General features: G+C 46.4%; 5 protein-coding genes across 5 annotated transcripts; 4 read left to right on the plus strand and 1 right to left on the minus strand.

The window, feature by feature from the left end:
- Nucleotides 1-4,343: 4,343 nt before the first annotated feature.
- Nucleotides 4,344-6,515, plus strand: CkaCkLH20_07494 (sulfate permease; the record flags this gene model as incomplete). Its single annotated transcript, XM_038890211.1, has 3 exons — nt 4,344-4,665; nt 4,734-5,626; nt 5,679-6,515. The coding sequence occupies 3 exons, from the start codon at nt 4,344-4,346 to the stop codon at nt 6,513-6,515; spliced, it is 2,052 nt and encodes a 683-aa protein (XP_038744689.1).
- A 637-nt stretch (nt 6,516-7,152) lies between these two features.
- CkaCkLH20_07495 (uncharacterized protein) lies at nt 7,153-9,678 on the minus strand (the record flags this gene model as incomplete). The annotated part of the gene is made up of 5 exons (XM_038890212.1): nt 7,153-7,355; nt 7,545-7,738; nt 8,184-8,552; nt 8,613-8,901; nt 9,633-9,678. 5 exons carry the CDS (start codon nt 9,676-9,678, stop codon nt 7,153-7,155), a joined length of 1,101 nt encoding a protein of 366 aa, XP_038744690.1.
- A 2,649-nt stretch (nt 9,679-12,327) lies between these two features.
- Nucleotides 12,328-13,944, plus strand: CkaCkLH20_07496 (Sulfide: quinone oxidoreductase/flavo-binding protein; the record flags this gene model as incomplete). Its single annotated transcript, XM_038890213.1, has 1 exon — nt 12,328-13,944. The coding sequence occupies one exon, from the start codon at nt 12,328-12,330 to the stop codon at nt 13,942-13,944; it is 1,617 nt and encodes a 538-aa protein (XP_038744691.1).
- A 1,279-nt stretch (nt 13,945-15,223) lies between these two features.
- CkaCkLH20_07497 (l-amino acid oxidase) lies at nt 15,224-17,012 on the plus strand (the record flags this gene model as incomplete). The annotated part of the gene is made up of 4 exons (XM_038890214.1): nt 15,224-15,412; nt 15,462-16,225; nt 16,291-16,335; nt 16,397-17,012. The coding sequence occupies 4 exons, from the start codon at nt 15,224-15,226 to the stop codon at nt 17,010-17,012; spliced, it is 1,614 nt and encodes a 537-aa protein (XP_038744692.1).
- A 1,437-nt stretch (nt 17,013-18,449) lies between these two features.
- On the plus strand, nt 18,450-20,180 carry CkaCkLH20_07498 (MFS alpha-glucoside transporter; the record flags this gene model as incomplete). The annotated part of the gene is made up of 2 exons (XM_038890215.1): nt 18,450-20,055; nt 20,110-20,180. 2 exons carry the CDS (start codon nt 18,450-18,452, stop codon nt 20,178-20,180), a joined length of 1,677 nt encoding a protein of 558 aa, XP_038744693.1.
- Between the last annotated feature and the right edge of the window lie 7,148 nt (nt 20,181-27,328).

A 27,328-nucleotide genomic window follows, 5' to 3' on the forward strand; every position in this document is an offset into this window, starting at 1 on the left:
CAAGAAGGCGAGAACAGTAAGTATGCTCTTTGTTGACGAGATCGGAGATGAAAAGGTTTGCATCGAAGATTCCCAGCAGCGGGTGATCGGTGATTATGTATAAGGAGATTACACGCTTTGCGTATTCGTCGGTAATCCGTACGCTCGTCCAGAAGCCGATGTCGAGATGTTGAAGTCTCGAGTCGCAAAGCTCAGGGTTTGTCCCTGGATTTCCGTCTGGATAATCATTGGCGGGGGAGTCGTCTTTGCCAAGATGAAGAAGGCCATCAACCGGTGAGAGCAAAATTCTATCGCCAGTCGGAAGTCGGGAGGTCAGGCCGCTCCATACGTCTGATCGCGACCCGTTCAAGAGGTCAGTAGCGTCCAGCAAGAAAGGAAACAAGGGCACCGTCACGGGACATACATACTGGTGGTCAAGGGACTTTGACCTGCGAAGCTTGTTGGGGGCAAGCAGGCCAACACGTTCAGAGGCTGTTAGGGGCGTCCTCGGGGCGGGATACGCGGTGGGGTTCTTGACCATCAGTTCCAACTCTAGCGATGATTGAGCTGTACGACTAGAGGAAGTTGAGGCTCGTCCAGACGGCCCAACCGCGCCATTCATCTCAGTCTTGGCAAAAGACAGGACAGAGGTTAGGTCATCGGTAGACCTTAACAAACGAAAGATCCGCAAGGCATGCTGTTCCGGAACGGCTCTCATAATATCAACTACTTCTTGGAGAACTTCAGCGGACTGTGCAGTCTTCGAAAACTCTTTCTTCTCCACATATATACACTCGCTCGATCGTTTCAGGCACGCCTGACATGCTGGGCGACGTCCATCACACTAGGATTCAATGAACCGCCAAGGTGTCAGCGAAAGTATCGAAAGACATAATATGGTACAAGTCGAACTCACACGTGTCTTTCTTTTCCGACACGGATTACAAGCTATCTCCGTACCGACACGTTTTCTTTTCGATGAGTCGTCGCGAAGAGAGTCGAATGTCAACTTTGGGGCGCCCTCTTCAGCCGGCAGCAGAGGGGCTAATCTTTTCGGCATTGTCATTAGATTGGTAAATCATGGGAAAGGCAAGTTGAAAAAAGATTGACTAGAGCAACGATGATCAATCATCCATTCAAACAAAAGGGAGGATGGTAAAGGACGAGAGAGGGGACATGGGCAGAACCTCTTGCGCACAAGCGGCTGGCTGGTCTCTATGACGCCCCTGATTGGCTCGGCGGCACGTCCGATCACGTGAGGCCAAATCGTCATAGCAATCAGCACCACCGCCAGATCGTCTGTGTTCAGGGTCGATTTCTTGTGACCCAATGAGAATACCTCACTGCACTCGATCTCGATGAGATGACCCGTTGGCCCATTTGAGCCAAATCCCACTTTTTGCTGCGGCGCAGGGCTCTTGAGTCTTGACACTGTAGACACAGCTGTTGCAAATATGTTTGCCCATGTTCACCTGCCTGTCGGTGAACGTTGGGCGCATTCCGTCAATATTGGCTTGGTCATCACCTTGGTCAAAAGAAACTTGGCCATTTCCATCACTACATCGATACTCACGAATGAAAATTGCCTGTCTCTTCAGGGCGGGTTCCTATCTGCTCTGCACTCAATCGATGCGGACTTATGTAGATATCCAGCAGGTGGGTGAAATGCAGTTATCCGCTGTGAGTCTAAGCAGTATATCTATATTTGTATTAGTGAAGGTTCTACTGTAAAGGGGTTTGGATGCGAAAGGCCACCGACTGGTGTTGACCGAAGCCAGCCCCGCTCACCGAACGAAGCAGAACTTACCGAGAAATCATGAAGCCACGATCCCCGTATTTGAACCCGACGGCCATCATGCTCCCGCGCGTTTGTCGTAAGTATCAGCCCCTTATCCAGCCCCTGATGCGGAGGACACATCGATATTCCTGCGCTGATATTAGCTGAGTCTCAATGAACTGTCATGCGAGAAAGTGTTGGTGAATGGATCATGCTTGATGTCTTGAGCACCTGCATGGCTGTCAAGGCTGCTCCCGCGCAAGCCATCAGGAATGGACTTCAACCATGGCCATGGTTGGCTTTCGAGGCTCACGCGTGCATTCCGTCAATTAAGTCCCGTGGGGCGTTGAGAGCCGATCATCCACTGCCTGCCGCCTATCTTGTCTGCGATCTTGAATCCCCTGAAGTGGACCAGAGTCGAAATGTTTCAACTGGAGGGGCGGATCAGGGGAAAAGGATGCTGTGAGGTACCTTATGGGGATGCCGCGTGGGTCTGAGATCGATCGCGGAGTCGCCGCGGGGAGATCAACGCATGCTTGGCAAAGCCAAGTCTCTAGCTTCACGTCAAACTAAGGACGAGTGAAGTTTCCTCTGGAGTACATGATCTTTTTCGAAAAGAAAGATAATGTCCTCTAATTGTTCTGTTTTTCGTGAAGAAGATATCCAGCTCATGTTTTTTTGCTCGGAGGTAAGCCTTGACGCTTCGACAGGGTGGCGCGGTGCGTCTTCGAATCCCCTAAAAGCATATTTGCCGACGCTTCTCCGTGCCGCAGACTACAAGGTCCAAGGGTCAGGCCTCCGTAGGGTTACATCGAGTCTTCGCATTCAATGTGTGATGTGCTGTCTTGAACTTTTGATTGTTAACCCTTGTACTTTGAAAGTTATCATGTTCTTCTTAGATGTCGGATGATCTGAATCTTTCAAGCGCTGCGCCGGGTACCTGTCATAGTTGAGTTTGAGATAGGCCTCCGCGGTTCCGGCTATGCCATCCTATTGGCCCATCCTCAGAGACCCTGGAGCCACTCATCCAACCGGTCCAGTTCGGTATTCTGGACTTTGTTCGGGGCTTTCCCTGGTAGTCGTCGCTAAACAGCTCAACTTAGTGTGTTTAGGTGTGTTCACTGATCTCTTTCAGCGACATGATAGTGATACCATGAGGCTCTGGCTCAAGGTTGACATCGAGGCAGATCATAGATGGCAGATGCTTAATTGCACGTAAACCTTCACAACGCAAATAAAGTGGCAAACATCAACTTATCAATCAAACTTGTCATGTGGATCTGGTAATGAGATTTGCGTCGTGTCTATCGGCGAGCCCTGTTGCCCGAGAGAAATGTACGCGAGCGTGAACGTTGTGAACCACGGCTCCCGAATTGCCGTTCCATTTCAAGTGCCGTGAAGTCGCAGTTAGAATCCTGACTAGAAGGGAATGAGAATACTACAAGGCGTTCCGAAGCATGGCCTCATGTCTAGGCCAGCGGTCTTTCAATAGATCACAATGCTATACCGAGCCGGTCCCAAAATAATGATGTTGATCCGTCTCAAGTGATGAAGCAGTCTAGTTACGGATGCGGGAGCGTTGTGCTCCGGAATGGAGCCTACCTACAAAATTCCCACAAGCGTAGGTGCTCAGCAATGGACAATCCGGCCTGACATCATCAAACCGTGGGAGCTGAAAGATACCCCGCCTTGTTTGGAGTACGTCCATTCTAGCATGTTTCTTTGGCGGGGAATAGGTCGATAACTGGCCGCTGGGCCCCTTCGACTTGTCTTGTGGCCGGGGCTCCCTGTTTCATCCGAATCTTGAACCACTTGAACTCTTCCCTTTCCGAGTCAGAACCACAGCCCCATCCCTAATAGCACGCGGCTTATACCGGTCGGTTTACCCCGTACTGGGAATACCCAGATAACACCAATGTTTTGTCTATCAGCTCTGTTAAGTGTGGTGCTGAAGCGATGACCCATGTGCATTTAATATTTAGACCGATACAACTCTGGATAAAATGTCTTGATTAGTGTAAGTGCCGAAGACATGATACAGATCATGGAGACTTCCCCGGACTAAGACAACCACAGGGCGGCAACGTTGATCTACCGTATTGGCCAGTGGGCTAAGCCTCTTCGCTGAGACGTGGAAGACGAGGGCGGCATGTGTCTCTCTCGAATCTCGGAACCAATAAGAAAACAGGTGTGCAGCATCATAGGTTCTCAAGTTTTATTTTAATCATCAGTCGTGTAGCGACAGGTAACGAAAGGGACCTCCCTGTTAATTCCTCGCCGCAGTTGGCACTCTAAAGTCTAATGCATGAGATCAGTCATCCCAATGCGTTGCCCTTTCTGGGAAGTCGTTCTCGGCTGCTATCAGACCAAGTCAGCATGTCTGATCGCGCGGCGAGAAACCCGTCTTGAGACCAGGACATCAGATAAAAGGCATCAACCTCACTTGGGAAAATATATTCTATTTGGTGGCCTTCTACCTCACGCTGATAAACGCTCACAACCTCCTTGACGAGCAGCCCGTGTCTTTCATGGATCGAAAAGATTTCCAGACACCACCTTACAAGCCTCATCTGAACTCTTCTACAACATGAAGTTTATTGACAAAGCCAAGTCTGACTTCCAGACAGACAGCACAATCAACACCATACGGAAAAAAGTCCACGCTGGATTACCTAGGCTTCCTTCGGCAACAGGCCAATATCTCATCGAAAAGGTCCCCATTGTGCAATGGATTTCCCAGTATGACCCGAAATGGATACTATCAGACTTCATTGCGGGCATGACTATTGGCGTCATGATGATCCCACAGGCGCTAGCTTATGCTAAGATTGCCACCATTCCAGGGGAGTTTGGTTTGTATTCTAGTTGGCTGCCGGCAGCCATTTACGTTTTCATGGGCACTTCGAAAGGTAAAGCCTCAACTGATGAAGTCTTCGACGTACAAGTTTTCAATCCAACTAACACAACCTTCTGTTAGATCTCTCTACCGGACCAACTTCCATCATGGGACTTCTCACTGCGGAAATAATTGGAGACCTCAAGACGGAAGGATTCGCCCCTGAGGATATCAGTTCAGCTGTTGCTCTCATGGTGGGAATCTATTCCTTGATGGTCGGGCTTCTAAAGCTTGGATTCATCTTGGACTACATCTCAGTGCCGGTCCTGTCCGGCTTTTTGTCGGCTGCCGCTATCACCATTCTCCTCGGCCAAGTTGGTTCGCTCGTGGGTCTCAGTGACGTCCCATCAGGCACCGCAAGCATTATCAGCAACGTCCTTACTCGCATCCCCGACATGGAACCCCTAACTATAGCTATCGGTTTCAGTGGGATTGTTATGCTTTACATTCTCGAATTCATTGGCAAGAAGTGGGGAAAGAAGAGCCCTGCTATCAAGTTCATCTGCAGCAGCCGTGCTGTCATCATTTTAGTTCTATACACGACCATCAGCTTTCTGGTCAACAAGGACAAGAAAACGCCACTTTGGGCAATCAGCAAAGTGAAGGCAAACGGTATCAAAGCGCCGAAGATCCCGGCAACAGAACTGGTCTCCAAAGTCACAACAAGGGCGATTGCACCTCTCGTGGCATCTGCTCTCGAGCACTTGGCAATTGGGAAAGCATTCGGCCGCAAGAATGATTACGCCATTGACGAGAGCCAGGAGCTTTGCTATCTTGGTCTGACGAATACGGTCAACAGCTTGTTTGGCGCCATGAGTGTGGGAGGGGCCATGTCAAGAACAGCAGTCAACTCGGAATGTGGAGTCAAGAGCCCCTTAAGTGGTGCTTTCACTTCGGGCTTCATTCTCTTGACGTTATACAAGCTCTCAGGGGCCTTGTTTTGGATCCCAAAGGCCACTCTCTCGGCTATAATTGTGAGTCCTTAGCCTGCGGTCATTATTTGCAAAGCTAACAACATCTTTTTAGATCATGGCAGTTATCCATATCATCGGCCCAGCCTCTCTATTTTACCGCTACTGGCGCATATCGTTCCCGGACTTCGTGGCTTCCATGCTATCCTTCTGGGTAACACTCTTCGTGTCGACTGAAATGGGGATCGCATTCGCTGTCGTTTTCAGCATTGGATACACGCTAGTTCGCTCGGCATTTCCGAAGGTGAAGACTTTCTCTGCCACAAGTGGCCAAAACGGAATGATTCCACAAGCAAAGGTTGCAGCTCCTTCACCTTCTGGAGACAATCTAGTGCCGGAAGACGCCATGCTTGTCAGCTTCACAGATTCGATATTCTTCCCCAACGCCGGCCGCGTGAAGAGGTCTGTGATCGAGGCTGTCAAGGTTCAATTTGAGCCGCAAACTGCTATGAATCAGTCGCAGGCGAAGTCGGCTGATCGATCATGGAGCGTTGCATCAGCTAAACGCATCGAGCTGTTGCGAAAACGCAACAATGTTGTCCCGAGCAACAAGCAAATGACAGTCATGGTGTGGGACATGACACACGTACCGTTTGTTGACGTGACGGGGGTTCAGACTTTGGCTGAACTGAAAGACGAAGTTAAGCAATATGTTGGGAAGCAGTTGGTGTTGCGTCTTGTTGGGATGAATAACAAAGCCCGGCGCAGATTCGCCAGGGCCGGCTGGAAGGTCATTGAGGATCGTGAGGTGGACGACGGCATGTCAGGGGATGAGGACGTGATGTATGAGCGTTTAGATGCGGCTCTATGGGATAGACCATACTGCAATGAGCGGGAGAAGACCGGGTTGGAGGAGAGGGAATATTACATTCCAAGAGACGAGTCGCAGTAGAGAGGAGACGGAGTGGATGGCATCGGCGTGCCACTGAGTGGCCCGTCACCACACTCTTCTCTTAGGCCAAGTGTTGCAACTTTGGATCTCACTCTGTTTAGCGTGTTTAGATCGGGATGGTTTGTCTTGTTGTTTCTGAAGGAAAGATAGTTTGTTCTTCCATAGTGGCCCTGGTGGTCAAGATCTAGAGTCAATTTGCAAGTTAGGCAGAGTTCACCTGCTCATAAGTGAAGATCAATGCTTGCGAGGCCGCAGTTTTGGATTTGTTTGCGGTGAACCAAAACTTGCGTCTGGTCGGTGAATAACTTCCATTGCTCTGCAGCCTTTGATTTATTACTTCGTGATTACCACCCATTTCTAAGTCATTATCAATTCTACAAATTATACAAGCTGCGCTGCTGCCTCAGCCTCATTGCGCCGCATCATTCTTTTGCCAAGCTTCTCTTGCAGTGTTCTCACGGCTGTGGCTCTTGCTGTCCTCGGGGTTTCTGGGGATGGAGGACGTGGATCGTCAGGAGGTGACTGCAATTGATTCCTTCTTCCGAGCCTTTCCTGTAAGGTTTTGACAGCCGCTGCTCTGACAGTTCTTGGGGTTCCAGGTGTACCCGGCGTGCTGGGTGATGAAGACCCTTGATCGTCAAGTTGGCGAGGACCAGACTGAGCCGCTTGCTGCAGTTTCATTGCCCTCAAGCGTTTCGCGACCTTTGACTGCATCCTTGCCGCCGCAGATGTTCTCGGACGGGAAAAGTTGTGCACATCTGACCTGACGGTGGATGTTGGACTTGATGGTCTTGTCTCTTGTGGAGGAATCGATGGGTGGCGGCTCGAAGGGCGGTAGGTCTGGGACAATACTCGGCTATCCGTCTTGTACGTCAGGCGTCGTTTACTGCTGACGCTGGATAGTCTGCGACGTCTGCGTCCCTCGTTCGGTAGTACGTCACTGTCGGGACGAATGGAATTCGTGTTTGAGGCAATCAAAGGACCGACGCTAGCAATTTGTGGCAACGAGGGCGGTTCATCAGGGATGACATAAGCGGTCCGCGAGGTCCTCGACGTTCTCGATGTTCTCGAAGTATGCGAACTGGTTGGTCGGCTGCTGTGTGTCATCCGAAGGTGGTAGCTTGCTTCCCAGTCGCCGTCTCTCGTTGAAGGTCTCCTCCCGAGCATTCGGTGTTCGTCTTCCATCGTCATCATCGGTGTTGGCGGTCGTCCAAAGGGAACGTCTGTGAAAACTCCATCGAGGGGTGGCGATTGCATGCCGATTGCCGTCCACCGTCTCAAATCATATTTGCTTGGCTGGTCGAGAATCAGGGCTTGACTGCGAGGTGAGTATTGCACCTGTCGAGGCATTGATGGCAAAACAACGTCGTCAGAGGGCATTGATGCATTCGTGGAGATATCAGATGCTGTGTGACGCAAACTGATGCGATCTCTCCAGGCGCCAAGATCCTCAAACGTAACAGCACCGGCGACCCGAGGTGTGCCTTCTCTCGTAGGTGGTTTCCACGCGAACGCGGCATGGAATGCTGGGGATTCGGGCATTCGAGGCTCAGGGCGGTCGCTAAAGACAGTGTTCAGGGGAGTGGGCATGGATATGCTTCTGGCGTGACGTCTACGTAGACTGATTAGGTCGGAACTTAGTTTTGAACAAGATTCCACCCAACTTACAGTGCCCTACGCTGCGCCGCTTCGTTGGGGTTTTTCTTCGTCAATGTTTTTCTCTTCCTCTTCGGTGGCTTCATTGGTTTCGCGTTCGACTTTGCTTTTTCCTTCTGCTCTCTCTTCTCCTGAATAGTCGACAGCACCATCCTTCGGTTTTTGTCCTTGAAGGATGGTCTCTGCTTCTTTTCTTTGAACGTGGATGGTACAGGCTTATCCTTGATCATGGAAACCACTTCGACGAGACCGGGTTCCATATCATCCTGTTCGGGCGATAGCGGATCTTCTCCACGAACGAACCATGATTGCGACAGCCCTATCGTCGCGAAGGGCCGATCTGCCATCTCAATGGCCGCGAGTACGGCGGCTAGCGAAAACCTGCCATCCGGTCAGAATGAGTTACACGTTGTTTGGTGTGGAGATAAAGCGTCAGCTTACAGTGATGCTATGCTGATGATAACGTTCAGCCAGGGGATATTCTGTTGGACTCCTTTCGACACGTCCAGTCCAATGTTCACCGCGACGAAGATAGTGAGAGTAACGGCAGCAACCCAGACTGGCAATCCAAGCCGGGCGAGTAAAAACGCCAAGCCAGACACATACTTGCCGTACGCCCTAGGTGATCCTTGATTCTTGATGTAGGCGGTTTTGGAGGCGATTACGTGCGTCAAGACGTAGGCGAGACTCACGCAAGAGGCAACGAAGAAGACAGCTCGGCTGAGGGGGTCTAGAACTTCCGTCGATTCAAAATTGCGAAATAGGACTACCGCCGATAGAGAAATTCCAGCGCCGGCAGATAGAAACAAAAGAATTAGCGAGATGAGCGAGAGAACCGGATAAAGTCGAGTGGCCCTTTGAGATGTAGGAAGATTTGGGGACGATTTCGGCGGCGGCACTGGAGTCGTCGCGCCTTCATGTTTCCGGCTCATTAGTAACCCAGTTCCATTCACGCTCCCCAGCTTTTGCTTGACTTTCGGTACTCGTACGTAACTGCGGCGTTGTGTGTGGCGGTGGCATGCGAGAAACTGAAGGGGTCGTTGCGAAGATCCCACTTGGGTGTGATTAAGGGCTGGCCAGCAGGTATTAAAGTCGCAATCCGCCTGTTGTATCGACCTCGCCAAGTCAACGCCGATCGCATCGGCCTCTGTGTAGCTCCATGTATCGTTCGCTCGAGCGGTTTGACCAATCTATCGTCAAAGAGCGGACGGGAGGGGTTTTGTTCACACACGTTACAATTTCTGCCCAGACATTCGCCTAGCCGTCTGGAGTGGGCATGACGTGTCCACCCATTCATACTCGAGGATTGCTGGCACAATCCGATGTTGATGAGGTTCCATCCCCCGGCAATCTAGCCGGCGCATGGATGATGACTGAGCTTCTTTATGTGTGATCGGTTCTCATCTGATATTTGGACCGCAATGTGAAACGAATGCGGTGACCGGAGGGGCCCAAACTCACCACCAGCAAATCGGATGTGTATGTGCGACATGATGTTTCGGGTCATTGGGCGAAATTCTGTGACAGATGATTTGATAATATTTAGTTCCTCCCCCTTTCCTCCCGTACCACAGACGAGGCCGCGTCGCTCAGCCAGCCGTTGGTGAGACGAACTTGAGGTTCATAAGACGGCTTATTTCTCAACCGTGCCAGTTTCCTCACTCTCGAGATCTGCCGTATGTGGGAGCATTGACAAGCGCAGGAGGGGACGTTTTCGTTTCCTTAAGAAAACTTTTACGGTCGGGCTCAAAGTCACGACTCGCGGAAGTAACGGTGAAAATTATGTGACGTCAAGTCACAGTACCTACAGACGATAGCAGTCAGTAGACAAAAGCTTGCAATACTATGTGTGATGGCTTCTAACCCAAAGGAATGATGTGGTATCAGGCAACATATCTCAACGCTCAATAAAATCATGTCTGGCTTACTCTTCCAGGTCAAACGGGCTCTGTACTGTATGTGCATAGCTCTCGTGTCAAGCACGTGTCAGACTCTGCGCGCCGATCGCCGAGAGAACTCATTTCATCCGAGAATGGGTCCATGCCATGCCATGCCATCTCGCTCAATCACCCGTCGAGGCTCGGTTCAACCAGGGGCCGAATGTCCTGAGAATGTCAAATCAGTTCAGGCACCGAATGCTTCAGTGCTCGGAACCAGATATGAGAATAGGGTACATGATTGAGAGATTTCGCTCTGAGAGCATATAATCAAACTATTGTACAAATGGTAGGTCATTTCGATCATGCAAGGAAATAGAGGCTGCGTTCGAAGCTCCATGTGATGGCTGCTGCTTTCAACTACCCCTGTTACCTCGAGACTGGACCGTCAACACGCATGCTGCGCCTGCCCTTGAAGCCCATTTACCATCCCGAGTGTGCAAGTTTCAGTGGCAAACGTAGCATTCTATGACCGGAAGCGGTTGGTTTTGGAAGCTTTCCAGCCCTGATGTTTGTCTGTAAAGATTGATGAAGTAGCTTTGGCTCCCCCAGATTGGTATCTCTCTGTTTTCGCTGGGCCACGAACTCCTCTTCTGTGATGCCGTCTTTCAGATGCTTGTTCTGTGCCCTATGATCTTGCACTGTCATCCAAGGCACGGGGACAGCACGGCCATCTGGCGGGTAGTCATGGCCTGTCCAAATCTTCACGTGGTCAGGTAAACTCAGAAGCCTGCGGCCGGATTGAAATAGGTCGCTGGCACTTCCCCCAGGGAAATCACACCGTGCGGTGCCGATATCCACGTGGAAGAGGGAATCACCACAGAAAACATTGTCTAGAAAGGCATGAGCAAAGGTCACGGTGGTATCGGAGCGCTTTCGGGTCCTACCTCCAATCTTATATCCCAAGTGATCAGGCGTATGTCCGGGGAGATGTATGGCGGTTGCTTCGAGTTCACCAATCTTGAACGTTTCGTCGTCTTCAAAGAGTTTGTCAAAGGCTCCTTGGCGTTCGTCTTCGGGAACTCCGTATCTTTGACCGAAAAGCGTTTGCACCTTATCGATGCGTTTTCCAATGCCCACGGCTGGCTTGCATCCTTGCACGATCGCTAAGGTGTGTTGAAGATATGACGCGGCAGTAAGATGGTCAGCGTGAGCGTGGGTTTCGAGTATCCTGGTAATATGATAACCATTGTCCTTCACCAAAGAAAGTAACTTGTCTGCAGAGACTGTGCTGATGACTTGAGTTTGTCGATCGTAGTCGAGGACCGGGTCGATGATGACAGCGTGCAAGGTCGAGGGATCTGCAACGACATACTGCCAAGTACCAGTCTGGGCCTCAAATACCTCTTGAATGATAGGCTGCCCCGGCAGAGCCATTGCATTACTGTAACATGCCTTTCCGACAGCCGAAGGCATAAAAGGCAGGCAACTGGAACGAGAATGACCTAGTGTCCTGGTAGAACCGATGGGCCGCTTCGGCGATAAAGACGAGGCTCTCGTCGAAACAGGTGTGCATCTATGTTTGGTGGCGTGGGTGGTCCTTTCCCTGACTTGGCGACCGATGGCCTGGGGGCGAGCGAATAAGTCTCTCGGAGCCGCGAGCGATCTGCCACTTGGGCCAATAGTGCGCCTGATATGTGGCTGTAAAGCTTTCATGGCAAAAAATGAAAAGTCTTGCGGAAATATGGGTGTTGGGCAAAGTCGAAAATGCGTTCCCAAGTCAGCTGGAGCGTTCGCAACTGTTAATAACCCAGGACACAGCCCAGGAGTCAGAGATGGGATTATAACTCCACAATATTCCGGCGTTCCCCGTACCGATCGGGGATCTGCAGCCCAGCTCGGCGACCAACTCGCCGACGAGCCGGCCCGCCGGAGTGGTTCCCGACTGGCAACATCACGTCACCGTCGGGGAGGTGAGCGAGTTTGCGCCGGCAACTGCGGGCGGTTGTCGGTGGTGGAGACGGCTCGAGTGTAAGCCAATCCTATTCGCCAATTGGAAGACAAATGGTGGAGACAGATAAGCCCACATCTGCCTGACCGTTTTTGTTTTTTTCTTTTTTCTGGAGGATCGGTTTGCGCTTTTTCAATTTCTCCAGCGTTGACGGACGATCTCCATTGAATCGACTTTGAAGTCCACCACAGCTCTACTCACCTTGTGCATCTCACTTGCCACCACGTACCTAGCTCTTCTGCATCTCATCTCTTTCCCAACTCCAGAAATGTTTTCGAGCCGCTTAACAACGGTGGCGCATCAAGCCCGCCGCACCGGCTTGGCTGTTCATAACGCCCCGATGATCCGGAATTTCGCGGCCAAGGCATCCGTGAACTCAGCACCTGCAGGTTCAGCACCGGCGAGCTCAGCGCCCAAGGGCTCGGCCCCGGCCAGCTCGGAATCTACGAGCTCTGCACCCAAGGCCTCGGCACCTACGAACTCGGCATCATCAAAGGCCCCGACAACCGCGAGTCCGGCACCCACAGCATCAGCACCTGCGGACGCAGCTCCCAAGCCCGCCGCCGCTGCATCTGCTTCCAAGGCCTCAGCACCTGCGAGCTCAGCATCTAAGGCCTCGGCCCCCGTGACCCCAGTAGCCAGGAGCCACAAGGTTGTGGTCGTCGGTGGTGGCAGCGCCGGCCTGGCCATCAGCCACCAGCTCCTCCGAACCGGCAAATTCTCCCAGGACGACATTGCAATTATTGACCCTGCCGCATGGCACCACTACCAGCCCGGCTGGACCCTCGTTGGCGGTGGCTTGAAGAACAAGGAAGACTTGAAAAGACCCCTAGACAGCTTGGTCGACCCCCAGCTCAAGTTCTATCAGCAGAAAGTCAGCACTTTCACCCCGGAAGAGAACATTGTCCAGCTGGGAAACGGGGATAAGCTTGCTTACGAGCAACTCGTCGTCGCTCCGGGTATCAACATCGATTACGGAAGCATCAAGGGCCTCCCTGAGGCTCTTGCAAACCCCAACTCTCTTGTTTCTACCATCTACGGCTATGAGACCTGCGACAAGGTTTTCAAGACCATCGAGAAGCTCGAAAAGGGTAGCGCTATTTTCACTCAGCCTGCCGGTGCTATCAAGTGTGCTGGTGCACCTCAAAAGGTTATGTGGCTTGCTCTGGACTACTGGAAGCGTGCCGGTCTGTACGATCCCGGCAATCCTTCTGCCTCTCCCATCAAGATCAGCTTCGCCACCGGAATTCCTGCCATGTTCGGTGTTCCCAAGTACAGTGCCAAACTCGAGGAACTGAGGAAGGAAAGGGGCGTCGAGGGCCTCTTCCAGCATGACCTTGTTGCGGTCGATGGCAACACGGCGGTCTTCGCTCGACCCGACGGAAAGGACCAGGTCACCAAGCCGTTTGATCTTCTGCACGTCGTTCCCAAGATGGGCCCCCACGCATTTGTGAAGAACAGTCCTCTGGCCGACGCAGCTGGATTTGTCGATGTTGACCAGGCTACAACCCGCCACACCAAGTACCACAACGTCTGGTCTTCGGGCGATGCATCCAGTTTGCCTACGTCCAAGACTGCGGCAGCAGTCACGTCCCAGGCACCCATTCTTGTGAACAACCTGTTGCGGTCGATGGAGGGCAAGGAGCCAGAGCCCAAATACGACGGCTACACCTCGTGTCCACTTACCACGGAATATGGCAAGGTTCTCCTTGCTGAGTTCAAGTACGGTGGAGTGCCCAAGGAGACATTTGGTGATCTGATTGGTTTCGACCAGGCTGTCCCCCGCCGTGCCTTCTATCACCTGAAGAAGGATTTCTTCCCATGGGTTTACTACAATTCGATGGTCAAGGGAACTTGGGCCGGCCCCAACGGCTGGATGAATTAGGGAGTGCGCAGTATGTACGTAGTGTATCAAACCTGTAGCATCAGCCGCCGAACATTCTGGATATTCTATTTAACTACTGCTTCAGCTGAATGGGATTCTCCTCAACGTACCATGACAAGACGCGGCGAAGACCCCAACCGTTGACGCTTCACGATCTGACAAGGGGACGACTAGTCAGCGTGTTTACTACTTTATGTCTGCATGCTCTCCAATCACTTTCCCATACAAATGCTGACACATTCAAAGAAACCCAATGCAACGAGATGAAGACAGAAGACCATCGACTCAGTCGAGTTTCCCGACAGCGGCAGTCAACCATATACCACTTCCCTGCTGCTGTTTTCCAGATATGAACAGGTGATGTTATTTAGGTAACCCTGCCACGTTGTCATGCGACGCTAGATGGGAGCCCCCTCATCTTGTTGAAAATTTACTGCAAAAAGTCTGTGTCGCTGTTAATTTCCGGAAACGGAAGCCAAGATTCCAAGATGTCAACGCCGATATGGCATGTCAGCGAAGCAAAGACACGACTCTGAGCCGATAATGCGCGTAGGAGTAGCTCTTGTGAAGCCTGGGCATCCGAGACCTAACCACGAAACCGTCGATGAGGTGTGGGAGGTTAGGAATGCAACGAGATAGGTGGAAGACATGAGCTGAGAGACGTATGGACGGAACCCCAAAAGCTTGCTTTAAGAAAGCACGGGAAATAGGTGGCTTTCACGTGGAGATGGGCATGTCCGTCAAACATTCCAATTCTAGTGTTTTTTTGTGCCGCTCTAGACAACTCCCGACATCATGCTTGGGAATGCTATCGATCCCTCAGCTCAGTCAAGTCCCAAGACACGTGTTGACTAGTAAGAGTCAGAAACAGGAGGTATGCGCACCAAACTGTATCGAGCCAGCCGCCTCATCCATGTGTCGACGTGACTGGACTACGGGAGTTAGTACTGGAGGCTTGCAAGTAAAATATAAAGCGAGAGGCCGTCCATCTACAATATAGCAACTCGCGAACTCGACCACGACAAGCAACATTCATTCTTTATCTCATCCGTGAACGATGTCTCTCTTTAATCTTCGATCACTTCTTACAGCTCTATTGCTGGGACGATCCTTTGCTTTGCCCGCCTCCGATTTCCAGGAAGTCCGCCGAGATGGCAAGAATATTTGTAACGATGGAGGCCTTGCAGCTGGAAACCCTCGTGCTGCCTTCTTCCGCAAGGTCGTTGACGACTCGTGCTACACAAATCATACTCGAATACCCACTCCGAAAGACGTACCAATGAAGGTTGGAATCATAGGCGGGGGAGCCGCAGGGCTCTATGCGGGCATCTTACTGGATTCTCTCGGAATCGACTATGACATACACGAAGTATCAGATCGCATCGGTGGAAGAATTTACACCTATCACTTTGATAAGGAGACTTGGGACAACTCGACACCGGCAGACGGCGCGTATTACGATTACTATGTAAGACACCAGCCATACGTACTGACGAGTATACGCTGAATACTTAAAGGACGTTGGAGCCATGCGCTTCCCTCCGATGCCATACATGGATCGTATCATTGGCAACAAGTCTTGGAGCTTGATTCCTTACATCAACGAACGGGTATCCCAGCGTGACCAAGTAGTCAAGAAGCACTACATTTTCAAGACGGAGAACACCTTCAGGCGCTTCAACGATATCACTGCTCTGATCCAAGATCCCGCGTCTGCTTCGCCTAGCCGGTACGATATCCCGATCTTCAACTCAACTTTTGAGACGCAGTCTGCATGGGACGTCTGGTCGAACCAGGTTGAGATGCTCACGGATGCCCTTTCGATGGACTTCTCCACTGGATTCAACAAGCTCATGGAATACGACTCGATGACAACGCGCGAATTCCTGTTGAACAGGTCATTCACGAACCCTGAAATTGATTGGTTGGAGACAGTGAACGACGCAACAGGCCATTACGACATGTACTCTATGTCCCAGGCGGTGCTAGAGCAGTGGATTTTTGCCAGCGCTGATATCAACAACTGGTCTCTGATCAACGGCGGCATGGACATGCTGACCAAGGGGATGACTCTTATTGCCAAAAACAAGCCCATTCTCAACAACCGAGTCACCGACATCAAGAAGAATTCCGACGGAACTCTGAAACTCACTGTCAACGGCACACAGGACACGAACTACGCCCACGTCATCTCGACAGTTCCTCTTGGGGCTTTGCAGATAATCAACATGACAGAACTAGACCTCAGCTACTCCCAGAAAAGCGCCATTCGAACATTACAGTACGTGCAGCACAAATGTATGAGGATGGTACTTGATAGCGGAATACTGACATGAACTACTCTAGGTATGACCCTTCAATGAAGATTGGACTGAAATTCAAGTCGAGATGGTAACAAAGCCTTTCACATGCAATATAGGGCTGAATTCATCATGCTGATCCGCTCTTTCAGGTGGGAAAAACTGTCAACCGGCCCTTTCCAAGGTGGCCAGTCGTTTACCGACCTTCCAATTCGGCGCGCCGTTTATCCTTCTTATGGAATTGACGTGGAAAACCCTGCTGCTGTCATGATTGCCTCTTATGTGTGGGGGCAGGACTCCTCGCGCTTGGGTTCTTACCTCAACCCGCACAACCCGACGACCCAAGCACCATATCAACCGGAAAGCGTCAACACTCTCATAGATCTCACCCTGCGGGATCTGGCTGTTCTCAATGGCGTTTCACAAGAGTTCATTCTGTCGCAGTATGAAGGATACCACGCATACGACTGGTATGGCTCAGGTTATTCCACAGGTGCTTTTGCCATATTCGGTCCGGGGCAGTTTAGCAGCGTACTGCCGTGGCTCATGATGCCTGCGGCCGACGGCCATATGCATTTCGCTGGAGAGGCGCTCAGTTCAGGTCATGCGTGGATCATAGGTGCTGTGAACAGCGCATGGAGGTCTGTCTTCGAGATCCTCAGCACCGAAGGTTTGGAGGACAAGAAGAAGGAATTCATTGAAAAGTGGAACGTGATTGATGAAGTAGACATGGGCTGGTACAATTGGTCACCAGATGGTCAACCTTGAAGGCCAGACTTCTGCGAACGCATCGTAGTTATTTCCTGAAATAGAATTGTGGAATTAAATCCTTTCCGTATCAACGAAACACAGAATTCAAAAGACCGGGTTTACATAATGACTGCAGATTTGATGTTTGTAACAACATGTTCGACTTCTTACGCGGACATAATGTAACTCATGTAAGTTCAGGTTCAACTGAGCAGGTTCTTCGATATCAGTGCCTCCACCGACAAATCTGCCTTCAGAAAGGTGGCACAGACTTGCGGACCTGATAAGAATTGTTCATTGATGACGTGATGTTGATAACAGGTTCTGAAATCGACATTGTGAACAGGACGGAACCAGCACAGCATTTTGGAGATTGAAACCAGCAGCATCCACTCCAGATCTTATCAAAATGAGCATAGTAGGTCGTTAGAACTGACAAGAAGTTTGCCATACTTGCGGCGAGGCCGCGTCGAATAAACGATGGCAAGGTTATCAGAACTCGGGTGACCAAATACTCAACATCTTGACTTTAAAAGGCACTTGTATGCCACGGAGGCATCCAGTCCACACCATTTCAGGGCGAGTAAATCCGGAATAACGACAACTGGGTGGTGGATATGTTAGCCCGTCTTGTTGATCTTGGCTTTTCGGGGCATGGAAAGAAGACGGCCGAGTAGATGACTGAGTCGCGCAAGAATGGAAGTACATTGTATCAAACCACTACCCGGATGTCTGGGCGTCTTAACCCAGGTGGGTGATGGTTGTCGAGAATAAATGGCAGTGTGGGAAGATAGAAGAACAGCGCCAGCCAATGTTGGGCGCCATGAGAAAGGTACGCCTGGGCGCCAACGAGAACCGACAACGACACACATCAAACAGCCTGTGCCTTGAGATGACATTCTTGGCTATTCCTTGGGGGATTGCGCCAAGCCTGGCGCAATGTGGAAGGGAAAGTCTTGGGTTTTCGATAGTTTACCTTGGCCCGCTGCAATTGGTTCAAATCTTCGTGGGTCGGGATCCTCTCTCACGAACGCCGAGTTCTAGACCAGGAATGCCCTTTTGTGGCGTTCTACATATCGCGCATCGAAAGGGCGGCAGGTGGACAACTCGTTCACGAACCCCGTGGAGAAGCGAAAGGATTCTTGGACCCCACGGGGAGTGCGGGGTTCTTCACGTTCGAAAGTCGGCACAAGATTGGGCGAACCTGAATATGAAGTTGGCAGGTGATTCGTGGACGCAACTTGGCATGGGTTGGCGACTTGGCAAGCTAGACAAACCAGACCGTTGGAACTTGGAAAGACAAATGCAAACTGCAGCGGAGAAGTGTTTAATTCATCCCCATTTCCCCTTCGACTTCTCAACTTGTCTTCATTCTCTCTCGCGTGCCACTCGACGCCATTGTTTCATTACTCTTCGTAAACATTCCACAATCTGTGGGCGATTTCAACAGACGACATGAAGGACGCAGAAACAGGTCAGCCTCAGTCGGTGGCCAAAGCCAGATCGAGGTCCTTCGATCACCATGAGTACGGCGCATACACTCCCGATGTTGCACTCATTGAGGCTGCCGCCGCAGCCAGTGATGAGGAAGCCCAACTCTCCCGGAAGGAGCTGTTCTCCAAGTACTGGCCAGCAGTGGTTTATTCTACGCTCTTGAGTCTGGCCCTCGTCATGGAGGGCATGGATGTCGGCCTCATCAACAACTTCTTTGGACACACCGCCTACTTAAACAAGTTCGGCTGGCCAGACGCCAACGGCATACAGCATATTCCCACATCATGGCAGGCGGCTATCGGCAACGGCAACAATCTTGGCAGTATTGTTGGCCTACTACTGAATGGTTGGCTGCAGTCCCGCTACGGCTCACGAAAAGTTTACATGGGAGCAATGGCTCTTATGGGTTGCACCATCTTCGCCCTCTTTTTCTCTGTCAACGTCCAGATGCTCTTTGCAGCCAACATTCTTTGCGGTATCCCATGGGGCATCTTTCAGACACTCACCACCGCCTATGCCGCTGAAATTTGTCCTGCGGCTCTACGTGGATACCTTACCGCTTGGGTGTCTATGTGCTGGGGTGCCGGATCATTCTTGGCCGCCGGTGTTCTGCGTGGCTCTCTGAATCTTCCTGGTGATCTGGGATGGCGGGTTCCCTATGCCCTGCAATGGGTGTGGATTCTGCCTCTGATCCTTGTGGGCTTCCTTGCTCCCGAAAGTCCATGGTACCTTGTCCGCCGCGGCAAATTGGAAGAGGCCGAGAAATCTTTGCGTCGTCTCGCGTGCAAGAACCACTACACAGAAGAGACAATGGCGCAGACGCTAGCATTGATGAAGCACACCAACGAAATGGAAAAGATAGAAGCGGAGAGCGCAAGCTACCGCGACTGTTTTCGAGGAACCAACTTGCGTCGCACCGGGATTGTGTGCATGGCATGGGTCATTCAAATTTTGAACGGTCAGTCCATCTGCACGTACGCCACCGTCTTCCTCAAAGCCGCCGGCATGCCCGAGGTCCAGGCATTCAACTACAGCATGGGCATTCAATCAGTCAATATTGTCGGTACAGGAGTCGCCATCTTTCTGATGGGAAAGGTCGGGCGTCGTATTTTCTACCTCTACGGCTCTTCCATCATCGGCGGTGCTATGTTGGTGATCGGAATCATGGGCTTCGTGCCAGGCGCAAAGAACGTGGCCTTGGCCGTCGCCGTGGTATTGATCATTGTCAATCTGACGTTCAAGACGTCTCTGGGGCCGACGTGCTATGTCATCGTGGCAGAAACATCCTCCAGCCGTGTTCGTGCCCAGACAATCGTCCTCGGCCGCGCCATTTACGTATGTGGCCAAGTCATTGTACAGCAGCTCAACCCGCGCATGTTGAACGACACCGCGGACGCGTGGAACTGGGGTGCAAAGGCCGGCATGTTTTACTTTGGTTTGTGCCTTATCTGGGCCGTCTGGATTTTCTTCTTCCTGCCCGAGACGAAGAACCGGACTTTCGCAGAGCTGGACTATCTGTTCCAGAAGAAAATCTCGGCACGCAAGTTTGCCACAGCTCCCATTGACTGTAAGTCAAACTTTGATGCAATACTCTGAATATCTTGCTAATTAGTCTCAACAGTGTTTGAATTCACCGGCGGCGATAAGCTACAGGATAATGCTGAGGACATTCCAAGAGAGAAGACTCTGTAGAAGGGAACCTAAGATGCGTGTTTAAGATAAAGTTGATTGACGTTACCCATCTTAGAACTTAACCTTAGCTAAGCGATGCTTGCTAGAGTTAGGGGAAATCGCTAGGACTTAGTCTCCTATTTAGTATTTAAATAAGTTAAAATACTTAGTCTATTAACTATAATATAGTCTAGACGTACTAAAGTAGAACCTATTAGTCTTACCTACTATACTATTTTACTAAAACTATTTCCTCTAAGATCTCATTATTTATTAGTACTATATAGCTATAGGTATAGCTATAGTATTTCCCTTATAGTATTAGTCTTTATACTATAATATATTAAGTAAAGTAAGCAGTAAATATAGAGCTATATTTATAAGATAACTTATAAAATACTTAAAGAGGCTATAATAGTTACTTTATAGTACTTATATAAATAAGTCTTAGTATTTAGTTAATATTATTTATATTAATTCTTAATAGACTTTTATAAACTAATAAATAGTAATAAAGTAAACTTAGTCTTAATAATAGTTATATCTTTTTATTATAAAGCTAATTTAGTAGCGGGCGCAAACGGCCCTAGTAGGGTGGGGTTAGGGCTAGGAAAAAGAGGTTTAGGCTAGGAAAAGGAGGTTTGGGCGGCTAGGAAGGAAAAGGAGGTTTAGTATTAGGAATAAGCTAGGTTATAAAGTTATAGTTATATTACAGCTAGCTAACTGACAGTGGGTTTGTGTTACGGCCAGCTAACTAACAGTGGGTTTATATTAGCAGTAAGTTAGGGATTGAGAACTGGAAACAGTATTAAGTCGTTCTATAGGTCTAGTTGAGTAATTGTAGGTCTTTAAAGGTCTTAGTGATTAGTTAAGGCCTCAATAAGAGTCATAGAGTAATCGTCACTTAGGTATAGCTAAAAGTCTCAAGTGAGAATCACAAGTTAATTACTGAAGAGCTATGGAAGTCTGTCCTTGAGCCGGACTCAAGTCCATCCTATATACAAGTCCTAGATACTTCTCTTCCTATGTGGACCGCAATCTAAGAGTCGGTCCTCCTTAAGGACCGCCCTTAGTACGTTAGTCCTAATCCTTATCCTAGTCCTAGGACTGCTTATTGAAAGTTAGTCCTACTTATCATTACGTGACTTATACTATAGTTCTTCCGTTCCAGGTAAGCCCCTTATATTCCCGTAATCCTATATATAAAGGTAACGTTCTAACCGCCTAGTATCCTTATGGGGCGTTCTTTATTAGTTATGCCTAATAGGTTATAACATTAGGTCTCCCCTCTAAAGGTCTAGTCTCTTAGACCTTATATAAGTAGGTAGTTACTCCTAAGTTAGGGAGTTATTAATTCTGCTTCCTTATTTTCTATAATGCTAATACTATATTAGGTTGTATTTAAAAGTTAAAGTCTTAAAAGATAGAAATAAAAGATTATAAGCATTAAGCGCTTCTTGAGTTTGTGGATTCTCATTCCTTATATGCGGATATGCCTTATACTTGTTATTTCTGTGTGAAGGTTGCCTATTAATTTGGTGAGGGGTTATCTCATTGCTATAAGTATATTGAGGCAAAGAAGCTATATGATAGTATTTTAGTGGCTTCTATATATAGGTATTGAGACTTTTATGTTTTTCTTCTTTTCTAACGTTTTTCTAGTATAAAGATTAAATGCTTAATAGAAGGAGTGGGATAAAAAGGAGGAGAAGGTGGGTAAAGAGTTTATAGCTCTTTATGTTTAGTTAACTTGCCTTTAGGCTAAAATAGTAGCGGCAGCAAGCTATCTCTTAAGGATCTATACTATTTAGAAGTAGGTTTGCAATTGTTAGTCTAAGACGTTTTATTAGGGGATACAGGAGGTTAATAAGGAGGATAATATCCTTCCTGTGTTAGATGCTTATAAGTGGGGTGTTGTGGGGGACCTCTAGTTTATGGGTGTTGCAAACGACCCTTCCTAGCTGGACTTTGGAATTAGTGAGGAGTTTATAGACCTAGGCCCCCTGCTTAGGAGTACTCCCGCAGTAGCTGCTAGGAGTGCTAGAGGTTCTTAATGGGTTCCCATGAGTTTTCTTTATATCTATATCCTTTCCACTTGATGAGATATTCCGTATTTCCGTTATTACTATAGTAGTCAATAATTTGTTTAACTTTATATTCTAGTTCTAGAGGTTCTATAATAATATAGTCTTCTATATGTGAACCTTATGGTGCTTTTTTGAGAAGTGAAATATAAAAGACTAGATAATACTTTATAGTGTCTAGTAGTATAAGTTTAAAGTTAATATTAGATACCTTCTATATAATTTCAAAAGGTCTAAGTTTCTTAAAGTCTAACTTATTGCTTAGTCGTTTTATCTTGATGTTTCTATGGAGAAGGTATACACTATCCCCCTCCTATAGAGTTAGTCCCTTAACTCTTAAGGTATTAGCGTATTTGCGTATTTATTTGTATATAAATTTAAGTTCTTTAGGTAGCCCTTACTAGATTTCCTTAAGTTTATTAATGTCTGCCACAGCTTTTAGAGCTGCTGGGCCCTGTTGTGGTTCTCCATAGGCTGTTGGATTGAATCCATAGTTCAGATAGAATGGTGATTCTTTTGTGCTTTCTCCTACTGCGCTATTATAGGCGAACTAGGCTATAGGTAGTAATTACACCTAGTTGTCTTGCTGGTAGTTGACGTAGTAGTGTAGATAGGTTTCCATGATCTAATTGATTTGTTCTATCTAGCTATTAGTTTATAGATAAAAAGCGGTAGATATCTTGTGATTAGATCCTAGCTATAAGATTAGCGATCTCTAAAACTTAGAAGTAAATAACTTATCTCTATTAGATATAATTTCCTTTAGCGTTCTATATTAGCTAATAATTACCTATAGAAACTTATAGGCGAGGTCTTCTATAGTACTAGACTCTATATATAGGATAAAGTATAAATACTTTATAAGTCTATTAATAATGATGAGGATACTATTATAGTAGACTTTAGTTATTAGTTCTTAAGACTTAGGTAACTTAGTGATAAAGTCTAATGAGATAGATTCCTATGCGGTTTATAGCACTAGGAGTAGTTATATCTTACTATAAGGCTGATGTTAGCTAGGTTTGCTTTTCACGCAAACCTCATAGTCCCTAATTGCTAAAGATACTTTTTATTATGTAGCCGTTTTATTGTGGTGTTATCTAATACGTTTCTATGTCTTAGTTACGCCTTAGTGGCTATGTGCGGGAGCAGAGTATATCTCCCTAATGGCTTTAGGAGACATCCTTCTAGTCGTACTGGTTCTATCTCTTCTGGCTATTATTAAGAGTCTGGCTGCTGGCATAAGGTCTCCTTCCTTATCTTTTTTGAGGATGACTTGGGTTTCCTTGGGTACTTGGACTTTGTGGTCTGGTCTTCTGCTGAGAGCGTTTACTCTTCCGTTTTCCTTGCCTTTCTAGTATATAATCTTAAAATTAAATTCTAAGAGGAATTTAGACTATCTAATCTATTATTTATTAAGTTCCTTTAATATTATAAAGTAGGTAAGGTTCTTATAATTAGTATAGACTTTAACTTTATACTTTATTCCTAATAGTTAAGGTCTCTATTCCTTAAATGCTTTAATAATTACTATAAGTTCTTTATTATAAATTTAGTAGTTAAGTTTTAGGCTATATAGCTTATATAAGAAGAAGGCGTATAGGCGTAGCTATCCTTTATTATCTCGTTAGCCTAGCTGTCCTCCTATAGCGTAGTCTAAGGAGTTAGTCTCAACTTTAAATAGCTTCTTAGGATTAGGTATAATAAGTATAGGTTCCAATATAACCTATTACTTAATCTTATTAAAGGCTTATTCTTGTTTGTCCTCCTATTGCTAGGGGACTTTTTTCTTAGAGAGTCTTATAAGAGGGTCGTTCTTATCTAAGTATCCTTCTAGAAATCGCTAGTAGTAGTTTATATATCTAATAAAGGATTATACATCCTTAACGTTCTATAGTGTTAGCTAGTTTTATACTACTATAATTTTATTTTTTAATATCTTAAGGATTCTAGGGGCTATTATAAAGCCTAGGAATTCAACTTCTTAGGTGTGGAATTTGCTCTTTTCTAGTTCCACTAGGAGTTTAGCTTCTTGGAGTTTCTATAGCACTTAGTGTACATGCTTCTTATGGTCTTCTAGGTTCTTTAAGAAGATCAGGATGTCGTTAAGATAGACTATAACGAATACATCTAGATATTCTTATAAGACGTAATTAATTATTATCTAGAATATTATAGATATATTAGTAAGTCTAAAGGGCATTATAAGGTATTTATAATATCCTTAGCGTGTTTAAAACGCTATTTTCCATTCTTCACCTAATTTCATACGTATCAGGTTATAAGCTCCTTTTAAGTTAAGTGCTATAAACCACTAGGCTCTATATAGTAGATCTCTAAGTTCTGAGATGAGCGGTAGTAGGTAGTAGTTCTTAATTGTGATGTTGTTGAGTTTCCTATAGTTAACGTAGAGTTATAGTTTGCCATTCTTTTTAGGCATAAATAGGATTGGATATCCTACTAGTAATATAGAGGGTCTAATATATCCCTTCTATAGGTTTTCTTCTAGGTAAGCGTTAAGTGCTTCCATTTCCTTCTAATTAAGTCTATAGATTGCTTCTAGCTTTAGCTCCTTCCCTTCTCTTAGGGGTATCTCATAGTTATAGTTGCTATATTCTAGTAGTCCTATTTTAAGTTCTTTAGCAAATAGTTTCTAGTATTGCTAATATTCTTCTAGGATAGATAGAAGTTAATCTTCTTTATTAATATCTATTACTAATAACGTCCTAGCGTTTATATCCTTAATTTATAGGTATACTAAAAATCTCTTTACTTTAGGAGTTCTAAAAGGTTCATTTAAGGCACCTCTTCTAGGTTGCTACTCAGTAACTAAATCCTAGTCCCAATAGAGTTAGCCTATTCTCTAATCTATCTATAGGTTACTATCATATAACCATGGTCTTCTAAGGATGACATTATACTTATCTCCTATCTCTATAATATTAAAGTTCAGTCGTTCATTCTAGCCCTAGATCTATATAGAGAGGTGCGCTATCTCTACTATAATGCGTCCTCCACTATACTAGACTTATTCTCCTTCAATAGTGCTAAGTTTATAGCAGTTTCCTTCTGCTTTTCTTTGCTAGGTTATCTATTATCTATTTACCATACTAGGTGATATAAAGTTGCCTTAGGCTCTACTATCTATTATTACGGTAGCTGGTCTTCTATTGAGTTATATCTAAACTTGGATATGCTTATATCGTTAAGCTAGGTATGCCCTAGTTACACTATATAGGGACCTTATCTTATCTGCCTATTATTATCCCTTAGTTTTAGTAGGCAATCCTAGTTTTTTAACTAGTTATCTCTATAGTAGGTAATCTATTTCCCTTTACGTTATGCTTTCTAGAGCTAACTCTCCTTATACTTTACTATAGGGGGGGTTGCTCTATTCTAGCTAAGTTGCTATGCTTTAGCTTTATTTTCTCTATAGATTATATATTTATCTTATTAGCAATCTTACTAGCTTATATTGGTATTATGGAGGCATCTTATAGGGTATTCTTAGCTTAGTCTAAAGGTTATAATTTATCTATTAAATAGCTTAAGTTCCTATCTATATATTTAGTTAATTTAATAGACCTTCTTAATAGGTTCTTAGTTATACCTTCTAGGGTAGAATTAATATACATACTTATCTCTAAGATATTCCTTATAGTTATTAAAGAAGCACTATAGCTAGTAGAGGTATTAATAGTAGTTGCTTTCTATATATAAGTATAGGTAGTTATCTAGTCTAAACTCTAGTTTATAGCTTCTATCACGCTATTCTCCTAAGGTGCCAAAGAATTCAAGTATCTATTCGTCCTTTATGGGATCAATTTTCTAGTACTAAAGGCGTTTACTAGCCCTAGTAGTTTTATTATTAGAGTCCTCTTTAGAGCTAGTATTATTAATATTAGGTTTATACCTATAGATAGCTACCATCTAAGCACGTTATTATATAACGTTACGAGGCTTATCTAAGTTATAGGTTAGTTCTTATTTAAGGCTAATATATTTAGACGTCTTAAACTATCCGTTTTCTTTAAGGGCCCTATATTCTAAGAGGCTATTAAGTTATTCTTAAGCCTTATGCTTAAGTTTACTATTACTTCTATATCCTATAATAATAGTTTATTAATTTAGGGGTCCACTAATATTCTTTACTCTAGTAGTATTATATCCCATTCTATTAGGGTTCTTAGGGTACTATCCTATATATTCCTTAGAGTCTAAGTGAATTCTATAGTTATCATTAAAGTAGGTAGTCTAACTAAGTTATTTATAAGGGATTACCTTAATAGTAGCACTAACTTATCTTTTCTTAAGTACCAGCTAGAAGCGTTCTTTCTTAAGTGCTCTATATTCTTTTATAAGGTATCTATTCTTATTATAGTTATAGCACTTAATATTCTTCTTCTAGCTATTACCCTTATTATTATTATTACGCTAGGCCGCACTGAGATCTATAGGTCCGCTATAGTGTCTATAGGCGGTGCTATTATATTTATTACGTTAATTGTTATTATAGTATCTAGGCTACTACTAGTACTTACGGCTGGAGTTAGTAGGTTATTATTATTTGCTTTTCTCCTTATATTACTTATATAGTTAGTTATTAATCTTAATAGTAAGCTCAGTATACTAGAGGAAGTCCTTAGGTCTATTAACCTTAATGATTTTATCCTTAACTTTATCCTTAAGGTTATTATAGAATATAAAGATCTTACCTTTATTAGTTAAGTCCAGCTAGGTGTAGATCTATTAGAACTCTACGGCGTAGTCCTTAGCTGACTTGGTCTATTTGAGGTAAAGTAAGTCTCATTTAGCTTATTATTTCTTATTAGGGTCTTAGAATAGAGACTTTAGGGTGGACTTAAAGCCCTAGAAGCTACTAAAAATATCTCTAACTTTAGTAGAATAATAGTTAAGTATTTCCTTATTAAGGTACTCCTCAAGAAAGGGTTTAAACCACTAGAGGGCTTATCCCTTAAGGAAGGTAGACGTATAGATAACCTTCTTAGTTCTATTCTTAAAGTTACTATAATAGAAATTCTAGTAGTTCTTAATTTAGATAAGGAATCCCTTAAGCTATCCTAG

The sequence above is a fragment of the Colletotrichum karsti genome (assembly GCF_011947395.1).
Source record: "Colletotrichum karsti strain CkLH20 chromosome Unknown Scaffold23, whole genome shotgun sequence".
In the NCBI taxonomy this organism is placed as follows: Eukaryota; Fungi; Ascomycota; class Sordariomycetes; order Glomerellales; family Glomerellaceae; genus Colletotrichum; species Colletotrichum karsti.